Source organism: Acanthisitta chloris, unplaced genomic scaffold (assembly GCF_000695815.1).
Source record: "Acanthisitta chloris isolate BGI_N310 unplaced genomic scaffold, ASM69581v1 scaffold26979, whole genome shotgun sequence".
Classification (NCBI taxonomy): domain Eukaryota; kingdom Metazoa; phylum Chordata; class Aves; order Passeriformes; family Acanthisittidae; genus Acanthisitta; species Acanthisitta chloris.
In genome coordinates this window covers 17,441-32,434 of record NW_008693475.1, presented here as the reverse complement: position 1 = coordinate 32,434, position 14,994 = coordinate 17,441, and the positions used below count along the sequence as shown (strand labels likewise).

General features: G+C 38.7%; 1 protein-coding gene across 1 annotated transcript in view; it reads right to left on the bottom strand.

Annotated features, from left to right (window-relative positions):
* DOK7 (docking protein 7) overlaps positions 1-14,994 on the bottom strand; it is a gene marked incomplete at its 3' end in the record, with an annotated part of 42,551 nt that overhangs the window by 12,259 nt on the left and 15,298 nt on the right. The window contains exons 4-6 of the mRNA XM_009083091.1: positions 12,161-12,268; positions 9,783-10,657; positions 7,228-7,298 (exon numbers count right to left, since the gene is read on the bottom strand). Of these exons, the coding sequence (XP_009081339.1) occupies positions 7,228-7,298; positions 9,783-10,657; positions 12,161-12,268 (1,054 nt within the window). The remainder of the gene's footprint in view (positions 1-7,227; positions 7,299-9,782; positions 10,658-12,160; positions 12,269-14,994) is intronic.

The following is a 14,994-nucleotide window of genomic DNA, read 5'->3' as shown; positions in this document are numbered from 1 at the left end:
ACTCACAAGTTGAAGTACTGCCTGAACCAAGTCGGTTTTTCAAGACACAAGATGTTACACTCGCAAGGATGGCCAGAATGCAAGGAAGTCCTTCTCTCCACAATGTTATTTAGGAAGAGAACATAAAATTTTGTGTGTAACTGGCCAAAAATTGGGTAAAGATATTTTTTACACTGTAAAAAAAGATTTTCTCGGTTGGTCAGGTGCAATAACTTGAAGGTTTGACTGTGTCACCTTGGTTCTGACCCAAAGTTCCTATATTTCAAAGCTGAGTTTAGTCAGTACCAAGGGAACTCAATAGTAGGTATGTACTTAGTTAAAGTGGGGCAATTGGGTAGCTAAAATACTCCTCCAGAGGTTCCCTATGGTCATCTGCTCTCACACCTCTTACTGGGGAAGAGCTCAGAGTTTTACTTAATCCCTATTCAGGTAAAATGCCTTTTCACCTAAAAAAGAGATTAAAAAACAACTAAAGTCATTGCATCAAAAAAATTTGCAAAATTAGATTTGATGCAATATGCCTCACCTTAAGGATTTTAGAGGAGAATGCCTTAAGAAAACACAATACAATTATGGGGGTTTCTCCGCCTGTTGTTACAACTTGGCTTGAAGTTCAGTCATATCCTCAAGCATGTCTTCATATCTTGCTGCTTTCCAAATGCCAAAAAATTCCTCAGCCCTCAGGCAAATCCCATTCTTAGAAAGGATTGATTCTCATCTGCCATGTCCTCAGTCATAGACTTTCTGAATCCAATGAGTGTAAGGGCTCCTCCACTAATAACTTTTTTCCAGTAACTCTGCAGTTCTTGAAAGACACTATTTTTCAAGCTCAATTTCGCACACAAAAAAATCTCTTGCAATAACATATTCAGTGCCTCTGGTCTGTGATCTTTAAATAGAAAATGGCTTTGAATTATTTGTTGAAGTTATAAAAATTAGTGATAGGCTTGCCACCATTTGAAAACAAAAATTGTGGAGCAGCTGCTTCATCACAGCAGGTTGATTTTCTCCTTTAGCAACTCTCATTAATGACTTCCTTTTCTGTCCACAGTTCACTTGAAAGGCAAATAAACTTTCTGTCTCTCACTGCAGCCTGAAAACATTGCATTTAATATAATCATTAGCACTTGGATAGAATCATCCACATCCAAAGTAATGTAGAGACACCATCTCATCAGTCCTGACAATAGCCTTGGGAAGCAAACAGCATCCAGATACAGATATTGTCCAGCTAGGTAGGCTGAGGTAAGCTGGTAGGAGCCATGACAATAAAACCCTAACACAAAATTCCTACATCAACCTAAATCGCAAACTTCTTACCTCTCTTTATTTAAAGCGTGACAGTGCCCAAAACACCAATTTGACGTTAAAAATTCTTGCCAAGAGTTTGCCATAGACAACCAGTTTTATAGCACAGCAGGCAGGTTTGTCAAATGCATCTAACACCAAGCCAGGCAGAACAAGAACAACAGATTTCTGTATAGATTCTTTCTGTATTTCTTGAGGTCCAGAAGCAATCAACTCCACTACAGGACAGGGTTTGAAATCTGCCTCTCTTGGATATCAAGGATTCTTTATATCAACTCACATGCAGGCCAATTCTCTTCTGAAGTAAACACTTCAGTTACACTTGTTCAGTGGCCCTGCATCTAAGGGGGTCAGAGGAAAGGTGCTGAAGTCTGCAACAAGGCTCCTGCTGACCTCAGTGGGACATTTTGGTCAGGACTGTACAATTGTATGAGAGGCAAATCTGGCAGTCTTAACTTCTCTATGGACCTTTAAAGAACTCCTTTTCTTTCTCCTCTGGACAAGTTCCCTAACATTTCAGCAGAAACATTCAGAACTATGCATAATAAAACAATACATAAAATCACAAGGCAACTTTCAAACAGCCCGTCCTGAAAACTGTAGGAATTTCTATAGCAGAATGGCTTATGCACATTTACTAACTCCTTTGCCTACAGGAAATATTCATTCAGTTCTGAACATATAAATATCCTTAAGTGATTCATTCCTCAAAGTGGTTTCAGTGTAATGAAACCATGGAGCAGGTTCAGTGAAGCAGGTAATAAACAATTCTCTAATCAGGAGATTTGTTGCCACATATTTTCCTGCTAACAAATGCCAAAACTGCATTACCCATATGAAGATATCTTTACTATATTATTTAATTTCAATAACATAATATAAGGAAAAAAAATTTGCTCTTTTTGAGCAGAGTAATACAACTTGGTATAGAGTTGCAGAGTTAAATGAGAAACAGTAAGGATTTGCCTTCAGCACAACCTCTATACAACTGATACCTTTGGATCTAATCTGGTTACAAGTTCATATGGGATATTATCACTCAGACTAGAAGTATTTCCATAGATATCTTGAAGTAATAAGTATATTGGGAAACTTGAATTACCAAAACTAATTCCACTCCTATGTCTTGTCACAAATTGTGGGCAAGTTTAAGCACAGTTTGTGTAATTTTGTTGGAACACATTTCATCCTTCTAATTTGCATACTTGTGATTTTAAGTGGCTCTGTCAAAAAAGGCTGGTTGGAAAGGTTGCACCCCTACCATGCATCTATTTTCAGTCCTCTCATCTCCTCACAGTGAGCTGCTGTCAGCCCTCCAGACATCCCATCCAAATGATTGCTATCCTACTGACACTTGCCAATTCCTTCTGAGCCATGCAATTACTTTGATATCAGTGACTGTTAATCAAAACAAAATATTTTCTGCTTAGCCTTCTTTAATCTACAATCTTAAAAATAGAATGCTGGCAGACATTACAAACATTTTGCAGAAATGCAACTCAAGGAATTGAGGATTTTTAGAAAGAACTTTGTTTACGATCTTGCTGAAGGAGATGAACCACATTGGAATCAAACTTAGGAATCCAAGGGCTGCCACTGGAGTTATTTGCTTCCCCTGGGTTCAGCTCTATGTAATCTATGCTTTCCTTATCTCTTCTTGTGTTTTCTTCCTCTGCAGGTGGATTCTATTTTCTCCCTTTTAGAAAACTAAGATAGAAAGTGCCTGCTTTATAGGATTCTGTTGAATTTTTTCAGAAAGAAATTGATTTCTGTTTAGGAGCGGGGAGAAAATAAAAAGACACAAAAAAATTTTAAAAAAAAATATTAAAAAGCAAGACAAAGACAGAAAAAAGCCTTACATTTTTCCATTTTGGCCACATTCCAAGTGATCTAAAGAGTCTCTTTACAATTAGATCAGAAACAAAAACCCCACAAGCCCTAGATTCCAAAGGGAGTATTTTTTCCATCTTTTATTGTCAGATGACTCCTCCTTCAAAGCATTTCTTTCTCTCTCTTCAGAAAAGCCACTGCTCCCAACAGAGGAAGAAGTAGCCATCAGTATTAGTAATAATAAAAGCTATTATCCAGCTTGATTGCATTTGGGAAGGAAGTAGATTTTCCCATTTGTTCATTCTGATGGGTATAGAAGGCCAATATGTGGCTTATCAATGTCTCCATGGTTCTCTGACAGAAAACCAATCCAGCAACACTTCTGCTTGGTACAGAATGAATTCTGCTGAGCTATGTTGTCTACATTCCCTCATGTAGGAAAGATGCTCTTTTCTCTTGATATTGCTGTCATTTCACTTACCAGTGCTTCCATGGCAGGCACTTCTTTTCCCATTACAGACCATAGGCTACCTGTTCCCTTAGCACCTGACCCCAAGAAGTGCCAAGAGCTTAATTCTTATTATTCTGAATTTAGGACCTTTATTCTTTGCACAAATGTTGTGAGGAATCTTTTGTGATAGATGGAAAGTACCACAGATACAATTTTTCAGATAACAGATAAGGCAGCCTCATACAGGAAGATCTGCACTGTTCTGGTGGGGTTGGAATTTCTCATGTTTTACTGCAACAACTCAAATCCAGAGTTTTACCCACTAACTGACCTCCTCCACCCAAATCTTTGAAAGGGATGGGTCACTTATATGGGCCCTTACCAGCAACAGCAATGTTAAAGGAAGCTGGGTCTCTTCTTGATTACTTTGGAGTGAAAATTGCTGCCATAAGCATTATAATTTTGTACAAAATTACAGGGGTAAACTGAAAAGAAAAAAAAATTACTGCTTATCATCAGCATACTGGGAAAGAGGATCTCAACACAGTGCATAAGCAGACCCAAGAGCACCTCAGTAAGAGGATGGGAGCCAACCCTGCAATCGGCTTTGGGTCCTGACCAAAACTACAAAAAGGAAAACAGAACAAATGAAGCTCTAAGCCTGACACTACACCCACCTGTTTTATGCCCTTTTCCCCTCTCAGTTTCAACTGGAGAACATACTTTTGCTCCAATCTTTGATTTGCACAGTGCTGTTTGTGCTTTTGTCAATCCAACCAGCTCCAGAAATGACTGCATTTCATTTTCAAGAGCAGCAACGATCACGAACTTCTTCTATTTCAGAAAGATGTTGTGGGGAAATTGGTAGGTTTTAAGATGTTTTTGAATCTGTGAAAAGTCCGAAATGTAACACCACTGAATTGTAAAACATTTTGAGCCTTTTACAATAGCTGTCATCTAAGTGAAATGCCAGGTTGCCAAAACATTGTCCAGTGCAGATACCTCATTTAGTGGTGACATGGGATGGAAAATGCACATCACTGGAGGTTAATGTATCAGAGTCAAAACTCAAAGAACAACAATTGGAATTAAATCATAAAAGAAGAGAGCACAAAAGCAAGTTTTCAAATTCATACCAAAAGTCAATAAAAGCCAGAATCAAGGGTCATCAAAGTACACAAGAGCTGCACAAACACACCCTCACTGAGGTCAGTAATACTGACAACTGACTTCCAGATTCCTCTGAGGTGCAAACTGTTCCTGTTAAAGTTTTGACAGTATGTGTCTTGCCTAACTGCCCAGGGCTCTGAGACTAGAGCAGAAATACAAGTAGCAACAATGCTGTTGAAGATGACAAATGCATCATTCTCAGCTGAGAATTTAGACAGCCTGTAGCTTTTTTAAAGGTGGGAGGAAGCACAAAATGTTACAGCATCACACATCAATCCTGTAAAAAAATAATCTTTGAAAAGAGATGTAAAAGGTGTGCAATTACAAATAATCATGTTCCTACACTTTCAGAGAAAGCATGGAAATAAACACACTACAAGATAAACACATAAGGTGCTCAGTCTCATGGGGAAAGAGGTAATAACTCCAACAGGAAAAAAAAATAGCTACATTAATGCTGTAGACAACAATACATTGTGATTTCTTTAGTACTTGTTTTAATAACACATTAGAAAAGTACTTGATTAAAAGCCAAAAAAAGGAAACATTAGAGCATTCTCAGTGACACAGATGCAGCCGTGTAGTCATGCAGCTGCTGTTTCACAAATTTCATGACACAACACCTTATAGGCCTTCTCTTTCAGCCCTTTCAAGAGCAGCATCTACAATGAGATGCACCAGCAAATACCAGGTTTAAGGGTTTTTTACAGAATTTGGAAGGCCAAGACTATATTCCCAACCCAGTTACAGGCTGTTCCTGAACATGGTAAAACCAATCCAGGTAAGACCACAAAGGAGACCTCAGTGCAGGATGTTCTTTAGAGTTCAAATCCCTTCTCTGGCTGAGGACACATAATCCTTGCTTCTTAGTCTCTCCCTGGTCTACAATGCACAAGGGACACACAGATATTCAGAGTTGCTCTAGATCTACACAGAGACTCTGCAGGTGATTAACGAGCTCTGAAGGGGCACATAGTGCTGCATGACTAAACACACTAGTGAAGAGCCTGCTCAAGGATCACAGTACAGACATGCACATGCCTTCCATTAGAGTGGTAATGCAAAATAAAGCAGTTTCTACAAGACAGACTAAAATAGTTAAATATCCTGTCAGCTAATCAAAGCGTCTCCCCACTTAAACCGAGATCCACATCCCCCCAAGACAGGCTGCCCCCAAGGCAATTATCCCTGTATTATGTGGGGAGATATGCTGGGGATCCAAGTTTGAGGCATACAGTTACTGTGGTAGCAGGAACTCTACAAGTACCTCACGGAGGATTTGAGTAGACCAGCTCCTAATTTGAGACCATTGCCTCCAAGAAGGTTTTGGTATTTTAAAATGATCAACAAAAGTAGGTGGCTGAATACAAATACAGCATTGATGACAAGAGCCACACACAAACTGACAAGTTCTTTTCTCCACTATCATGGTAAGTTAGCTACCAAAACAGTAATCAAGACTATATTTCTACATAAATAAGAACTCCCACTGCCATAAATATGAGATTAGTGTGAGCTAGACATAAATAAATGCAATTCCTACTAATAGGCACATTTCAAGCTGTCAACAGTGATTTGCATATAACACTAAGTAGTATGAAGAGACAGCCATAATCATTCCATATTAATTCAACTTGCAAGATGAAGGTCAGGGGACAAAAAGCAAAGCAAAACTAAAGCCAATACTTATCAGATGGAAAAGAACAAAACCAGTTGGAAAATAATTTTATTTTTCAGACTTCTAAGAAAATTTACAAACAATGGTGGTGTAAAAAAAAGACACCCTATAAAAAAATTGACATTTCTCAAACATTAGCATCAAATAAAGTTACAGAGCAACAAGCGTACAATGAAATTCTATTAATCAAATTAGTATTAGTTAAGTAGCTGAAAATGTAATAAGTAAAGGCTAATAACAAATCTTTACAGCTTACTCAGAAATTCTGTAACAATCCAACATTCTGAGTTTAAATGATACAATACACAATGAATTAATCTCTGCAATCATCTATAGCACTGAAATCAACCAGGTAAAATTACATAGCCAAGACACGCCTTGTGAAGTTTGTAAAGGACCTCTTGAGCACACTGCAGTTACATACAGCAGAAAGCAAAACACCCTGCATGCTTGCTAATTAATCCCTAATGTCTAATATGAAATACAATATAGAAATAATAGAAGCAATATTTAGTGACTCTCTTCATGCTGGTTCTATTCTTCATGCAGAGTGAAACAGAAAGGCTTCCTTGCCCTATTTTCTGTTTGAGCCTTGGGAGTTTCCCAGGGTATGTTCTCCCTATGTTCATCATGGTCCTTGTCATTAGTGGAGCAGGTGGTTCTTAACAAGCCAGTCCCAATCATGAACATCACCATGCCCTCCAAATACGCATGTCTTCATCCTGCAAACTGTCTCCAGCTCTGCACATGCTGAACTCCAACATGCACACACAGCATGCCCAAGCCTAACCTCCATTTGCCAGAGTTTACATAGAGGGCAGAAAACAAACAAATGATTATACCCTTAATTACTGCTGTAGTCTCTCCTCTGCTCAGGTCACTTACTCACTTTAAATAGTAGGCATTTAAAAACCATTAATACAATTTAATTGACAGCTTAACTTGAAATTGCAGAGGAACTCCAAACACTGGAACACTAAAACCTTTTGAACGCAAAACCTGATATCTTCAATAATCCATAAATCAGCTCCTTCTGACCCTAACTGCATCTTTAACATATCCTGTTCAGAGCACAAGGAATAAGAATTATTTTTTAGTTACGGAGTATGGATTTGTGTTTTTACTGAGTTCATCATGAGAAACACCAAAGACACTGTCCTTTAAATACTGCTAAAATCGCTCATCTTGGCAGCTCAGAAGAATGTATCAAAAGGTCATTTTTTCTTTCAAAGTAAAAATAAACTCATGAATCATCCCATTTAATGATGTTTCTTTTCTGACTGCTTACGAATGGATGTCTAAAAGAAAAAAATTAGCAGATGTGCATATCTCATGCTAAAACAAAAAGAGGCTTGCAACACCGTTTATTATTAAATTTGTCTAAATATTGAAAATAACTGGAATTCTTGCCAGCTTATACTATTAGGGCAACTAGAAACACCATGAAACCTGAGATCACTTTACAATAAAAGTCATGGGGATCTATGTTGTTGAAGTCAACAGGTAGTTAAAGTAGTGACATAGTTTAGCTTTTAATGGTTTTGAATATATACAATGGAATATTCACTTTCAGCTTCCTGTCTCCCACAAATATTCAGGGTAAGATTTGATCAATTCATGTCTAAACTGACAATTCGCATCGCCCAGAACCATTTAGACCATGTGACTTAACTGTTCCTCAACCATTTCTTTCCTCGCTGCTCATAAGAAAGCCACCTTTGAGCACTCTGATCCCAAAACAGAGCCCTTCTAGGAATCAGAATGAGGCATTTTTCCCAGGTTCCCTCTAACCCCAGGCAGCAGACACAGGAAGCCATCAGCAGATACACTGCTGTGCATCCCACTGCCCGCACAGCAGAAAGAAATGGGAGGCTGAATCTGAGCTCCTTGCACCCAGCCAAGCTCTGAGAATTGGGCTAGAGGGCTAGTGTGGGCCTTTGGTGCAGATGGCTGGCAAGGATGGTCTTGGAAGATCACTGATCTTACTAATTAATGTAGACAAAACCTTATGAAGCCTTTCACTCAAGGGTCTCCCTACACCCCAAATGCTGCAAGTACATGACAAAGTAACGTCCAAGGTGCTATGACACCGGATATACAAGTGCCTGAGGTAGGCAGCACTTTCTTTTTTTCAGACATGTGAAGGCAGTCAACAGTGCAAATGCATGAAACACTTCATGAGAATAAAATAATCCCTCACATTTATAACCTTTTAATTTGTCTTTCGTCACCTACTATACGCTCAAGCCCTTTTCATAGGTGTGGTTTATGTAATCTCACATCCTTTACTGAATGCACACACTTCAATGGCAGTATTTAATTCCTCAAGAAGTCTCACTTGCTGAATCCTTCACACATTGTCCTTAATCTGAGCATTCATCTAACCTTCTCAACCTTTCAATGGCTCACTAATAAAGCAGCTTTACCCTCCTTCTAGTTCAGCAAAAATATTCATGAAAAAAAAATCTTCTCCAGAATCAATAAAAACTGATACAATTTCTTCATGCAATATATAACTGATGTATAAAGCTTATTGTCATAAAAAGGCAAGAATGTAGCAGGGTTCAGAAAGAATTTATAAGAATATAATAGTAACAGATATTGGTAAATGTGTTTAGAAAGGTATATGAATCTCTGTAGTTTAGGTTTTAAGTCTTTACATGACTGGTGATCCAAAACAATTTTTCCTGCAAATAAACTGTCCTGTTCATGAACTGCAAATGAGTTTATGTGTACGTCCTCCAAAGTATCTATCATTGCCCAGTTACAGCCCTGGATTAGTTGATCTGCTATGAATGGCCATGGTGACTTGACTATTTTGTATTTTCCCAGTGAGAAACTTGGCTAATCTGGCTTCTTGTGCAAGGCATGTTCAGACTACAGTGATAAAGAAAAGAAAAAGATCAATATCAATAAAATAAAAATATCCACTCTGGTCACTTTTAGAGCAGTACATACTATTTCACCTCCCTTCTTTCTTCTTTGTAAAACCAAGACAGAGCAATGCCCGTCACGCTAGCTTGCTATTATATGACAATTTCAGCCCTCCCAGTGCCTGCAAATCTTCTATCTCTTTCACTTACATACATCCAAAGCCAAAATTGGCCAATTTAAAAATAATGACTTGTAACCTATATTGTTCAGTCTTTTCTTGACCAGGCACAGAATTTTGAGAAAACCATATGCTAAGACTCTCCATTTGAGCATAAACAACACCAAAAGTTATTACCCATTCAAAATGTAAAGGAAACAATATTACTTATCACCTACAACTTAGGTAATTTTAAATTAATCATGCTATATTAACTAAAGTTTGTTAACATCTGCTCAGTGTTAGGTATTTACCTTTAGTCCACCACAGATTGGACAAGCTGAAAAAAGAGCTCTTGTCATCCCAAGGTGGGGGCTACATGTGTCACAGGGGTCAGCTGAGGCCCCACTAGGTGGTGACAACTCACTACTTTTGGAGTCTGACACCTGTCCTTGTGTTTTTGTGTCTGACCACCGTGAAACAAAATCCACATATGTCTCATCACTTGAGTCCTTGCTGCTTTCTGCAAGTAAGGGTGAAGGCCTCCCTCTGTCCTGGCTGTGCTCGGGTACCCTCCGTGCTTCCAAGTGTGGTCGTAGCAGTTTTGGGTCACTAGCACCTTGAGGAGATAGAGCCTGGTCCTTGGGTAGTGTGGAATCCGCACTCTTCGGCTGCACATCTTTAGAAGCTGCCTGCAACACACTCCTGGGGATATCGTAAATGTGTCTGAGAGAGCTGGGAACCTGATACTCTGATCCCACACCTCTCTGGGGCTCACCGTGAGGACAAGTACATAAACTCTGATCCGAAGGAAAGTTCAATGGCAAGCTTAGCAATGATCCAAACTCATCACCATGGCAAATATCCAAGCTCCCAGCATAGGAAGAGAAGCTTCCAGAGTAAGAAGAGTGACTACCAGTAGCTATTCCACCGTCGGAAGAACCCTGACGACCTATTTCCTGCAGCTGTCTGGATCGGAGGGGCTTCGGAGGTGGTTTAGTGGTGCCACGTGCCCCTTCTGGAAGGGTTTTTTCTTCCCCAAGATGAATGCCCTTCGCAGCTGCCAGTCCATGGCTCTCTTGAGAGGTGCTGGCCGAAGACTGTTCAGGCCAAACTGTCAATCTGCTCCCAACACTGACGTCTGAGTGGCTGGTATCTGAAGATGAGCTTGAAAGACTCCTATCATCTCCTAGAAAAGAAGAAAACACATCAACCTATGTTTAAAACACAATCAGAAGACTGAAGCATGGCAAGTATGTACAAACAGGAAGGACCCTGGGATTCCATCTGCTTTTTGTAAAGGGAACTGCTGTAAGAAAGCCAGAATTCCTGCAATAACTCATATCCCCACCGGATAAATAAAATTAAATACTATGTTACCTTGCCATAACCCTACCACATTGTGCAACATAATGCATTTAGGGCTAAATTTTTAAAGTTTATCCATCAAGTTCTCCCCTTTCCAAACATATTTTGCTTCCATATAGTTAATTGGGTTACTGTACCAAAATACAACCATACATCATTGTACAAATAAAAATGAGACTCCTGCTGTTATAGAAACATATCTATATACATAAAGATCTTCTGTGATTCCTTTATGCACATATTGAAATAAATTTTTTCCTCACTGATACTTGCAAGAAGTGCACTTTTACAGATAACTACTGCAACCCAGGACAGAATATGGAAGAAAAAAGTTCAACATTTGCATGAGAGAGCATAAGGACAAAACACAAACAAACACAAAAACACTTTCTTGTAGTGACACACGTAGGCCACAATGTTATCTTCTTCTTTCTTAATAAAATCCACGTGAAAACAGAGGCAGAAAGTGTATATGAAATTAGGCCATGTTTTCTGGCCAGATTGACTGGATAAATAAAGCCCAGATAAGCTTATCTATCATCTCATTTGTTTTCTATCAACTTAGTCAAGTCTAGCAGTTATATGCTAATTAAGAAAAAACTTAGGAAGTCTCACAGGAATTTAGTCACAAACCATATTACCCTGCAGCATCTAGGCTAAAACAGCCATGGACATGTATAGAAGTACATTATTAAGCTCATGAGGATCTTCACAGGGCCTTGTAGGCTTTAGAGTCAAGAGCAAAGCAGATGTTTTGAGGATCTAACTTCTGCTATTAAGCAAATCAAGTGGCAGTTCAGGGCACAGGCCCTTTTACAAATCCAGTGCTAGACAACAATTCTAGTTGGATACATTAACAACTCCAGAAGAGACAAGTAGAGATTCTTGCTCTCTGTACAAGAATAACAGCACTTAGAAGCAAAGCACAGGAGTCCTAGGTTTTACTACAAAAATCTGCCTGTAAGCCTGATGTGTGAACTATACAAGTCAGTCCATCTCACAGGCTGGAGTGAGTCAGGTACTTAAGCAGATATCAGACTTGATGCAGACAGTTCTTTCTAGGTTAAACATGCAAAATTCAGTAGGACTCAGTGCACTAAATGGTTTTCCTTTGTTAATAGTGTTTGATCGAAAACTCACTCTGCTGAGTTGAAAACCTTCAACCTATATCAAAAGACTTCAGACAACGCTGCTAAAGAACTGCCCCACAAGAAACAGAACCCATATTTTTCTTGTAAGCTCCACATCTTGTAGCAGGTTCTTACTGCTAATGCCTGTGAATGAAGAAAAAGAAATCATTTTTATTTAATTAAAGGTATCTCACCTCCACTGCCTTGGCGACTTGTATGGGACAGCAAGCTTAAGCGCTTTTCTAATTGCAAAGCTTCATGAGCCAATCTTTCTTCTGAATAGGCTGGATTTGCACTTGGATCTTTAAATAGAAACAGAAAATAAATAAATAAATAAGTAAAGGAAAAAAACACAGAAATACATAAAAAAAGAGAGAAAGAAAAAAGACATTATGTTAGATAAGAATGTTAGATATTCTTACATTTGAAATGCTGATTGGAAGAATGTATGGGACAATCTGCCTTCAAGCACATCCTGTAGATGTGCTACACAATAAGTTAAAATTTGAAGTGCCAAAGATCTACAGATCTTATACCCAATGTCTGTAAGAGATACCACCAGGGACAGAACACAGAAGAGAACAGCACCAAAGGCAATAGCTACAGAGATAAACATTAGCATCCAGCAGGTCTAGAGGACTTGAAGCTAATTTGGCCTGTAAAATGTGTCCTGAATTCACTGAACTCATTGGGAATTTTAACATTGAGAAAGACCAAATTTTTTGTTCTACAAATTTACAAATCTACATCATAAAGTCAGAGTGATTAAATTCTGACACCTTCCAATCCAGTTCACCTAGATCACAAATACTTTGCTTTCAGGTTTGATGTTCAAAAAGCCATTAAGTTCAGAAATCAGGTTAAATAAGCAACCTGATGTCTCTCTGTCTTCATGTGCGAGACCACTCCTAAAAGGTACTATTTGGGATTTTCCCCATACAATTTAGTGAGTTTGCTATTCCAGCTAAAATTACTTCGCTAAAGAATGCTCATTCTATTCCAATTTAAAAGAAAGACCAGAAGTTACACGGAACATGGAAGAACTTTCATCAGTAAAACAGGCTGCTTTCCTCTAAATCATTTTGTTTCCAGCCAGGAACAACAATAAAAACAGGTATCAGAAGTAATCATAACCATTATCCCAAGAGAAACCTTACAGATTCCTGCAGATAGTTCTGACAAGTGTGCCATGTTCAGCAGTTGCAAAGGCTATGGTCTGCTGACTTGTTCAGCATCAGAAGATTCAGTAGTTCTTATGAATACATAGGTAAGTAAAGTAATTGACAACAGATAAAACAGATTATCTTCCTCACAACTGCTGCTCTTGTATATCTGATCAACTGGGTAGCAGTAGCACACCACAAAACCATTGAATCATTTAATAAGAGGGATAAAAAGGATGAAAAGGGCTGGCTATACATTGCTGTGATTGAGTTAGTAAGGCAAAACCAGTTGTAATGATGGAAGAACTGTTTCATTTTCATCCCAGGTCTCTTAGTTTTAAAAGACTTGGATTTGATGTTGTCAACACAGCAGCCAAAGCAAGTTCACAATCAGGGGAAGGAGCAGTGCCAGGTGAGCTGAGGCTCCATGGGATCTCCCTACATTATTAACTACCTGAAAAACACTTTCTGGTCTGCCCTGGATAGATCCAAGTGTATCACAGGAACAGAAGTGACAATGCTGAACTTTCTTTCCCATGTAGAGGAGATTTCCATCTTTAGCAGTCTGCAGTTTGGATAAGATTATCAGACAAAGCCAGACACACACAGTCCATCTATAACAACACGTCAGAAACCAAAGGTGTTCTAACAGGGACAAGACAATAACACCCATGACAAATAGGGTCTGTGACCTCTGCATCTCCCAGCTCAAAGAGTGCTTGACACCTTTCAAACTTGACTTGAAGAACAGAATATAGGACTGTTTGATATGGATTATTTTGTTAGGTCTCCATTCCTATTTAAACTGCAAGACAACTTGTATTAAGCACTGACTAGTTCAAACCTGTGCAACTGCTTACTCAAATGAAACCCTGAAGGCTTCCATATGGACCTCTGCCAAAGAAAAATACAAAATCTGGCCACCAGCACCTATGGCGCAACCCAGACATGTCCATGCAAGGATCTGCTCAGTAGCACACAGAGATACAAACTACTGCTTGAATCAATTTTTTAATGTCCTCTGCTCCATCTAGTTAAATGCCCTTATGGCCAAAATAGGTTCAACAAAGATGTTCTATGAGCACTTCGGTATAAAGTTGACATAGCAGATCAGCAAATTAGTCAAACCAGAGATGCAACAGACAGTAGCTTCAGATTCTTATACTAATATCATTATACTAATAATATACACTAATATTATAATACTATTATACTAATAAGCAGCAGAGACTACCAAGATCTAATGAGGAGATTTTGCTATAAGATCAGACTATGGACTTAAGCTACTTTTTAGAGACCAGTCCTTACTGAAGCACATAACCTATGACCTCCTGTCACATGAGTGTAGAATTATGGCCAAAAAACTGTAAAATGAGAGGGTTTTTTCAGCAGCAAAGTTGGATTTGTTGGCATCTTCCTATACCTTGTGTATGCCCAATACACAAACTCTAAATAACTGTGTGGCAATTTACCATACTAGTAACTCAGGCAGACAGAAGCAGCATGACCAGTACTGAGACAGCTGCCCAAGGAAGTTCAGATAGCTTCTGCCCACACAACATCCTACAATAGCTTCAACAGCTCTAAGAGCAATTAGTAGCTTCATTTCCCGAACTCTTAACAAATGTATCCTGTCATGTGATTTGCTCCTGCGAAATTTAGGCCATTAGATTCACTCAGATCCTTCAATTAATAAAATGTTTTAACATTTTCCAAACAAAAATGGATCCCTTGCTAAGAGTTAAAAAACTTTTGTGTGAGGCAGTCATTGAAATCTTCTTAAACATTGTTTTGGGTCAAAGTAGAATGATTACATCAAATGTAGCTGGACTAAAAATGCCTCTGATGGAGATTTTATTTTTGTA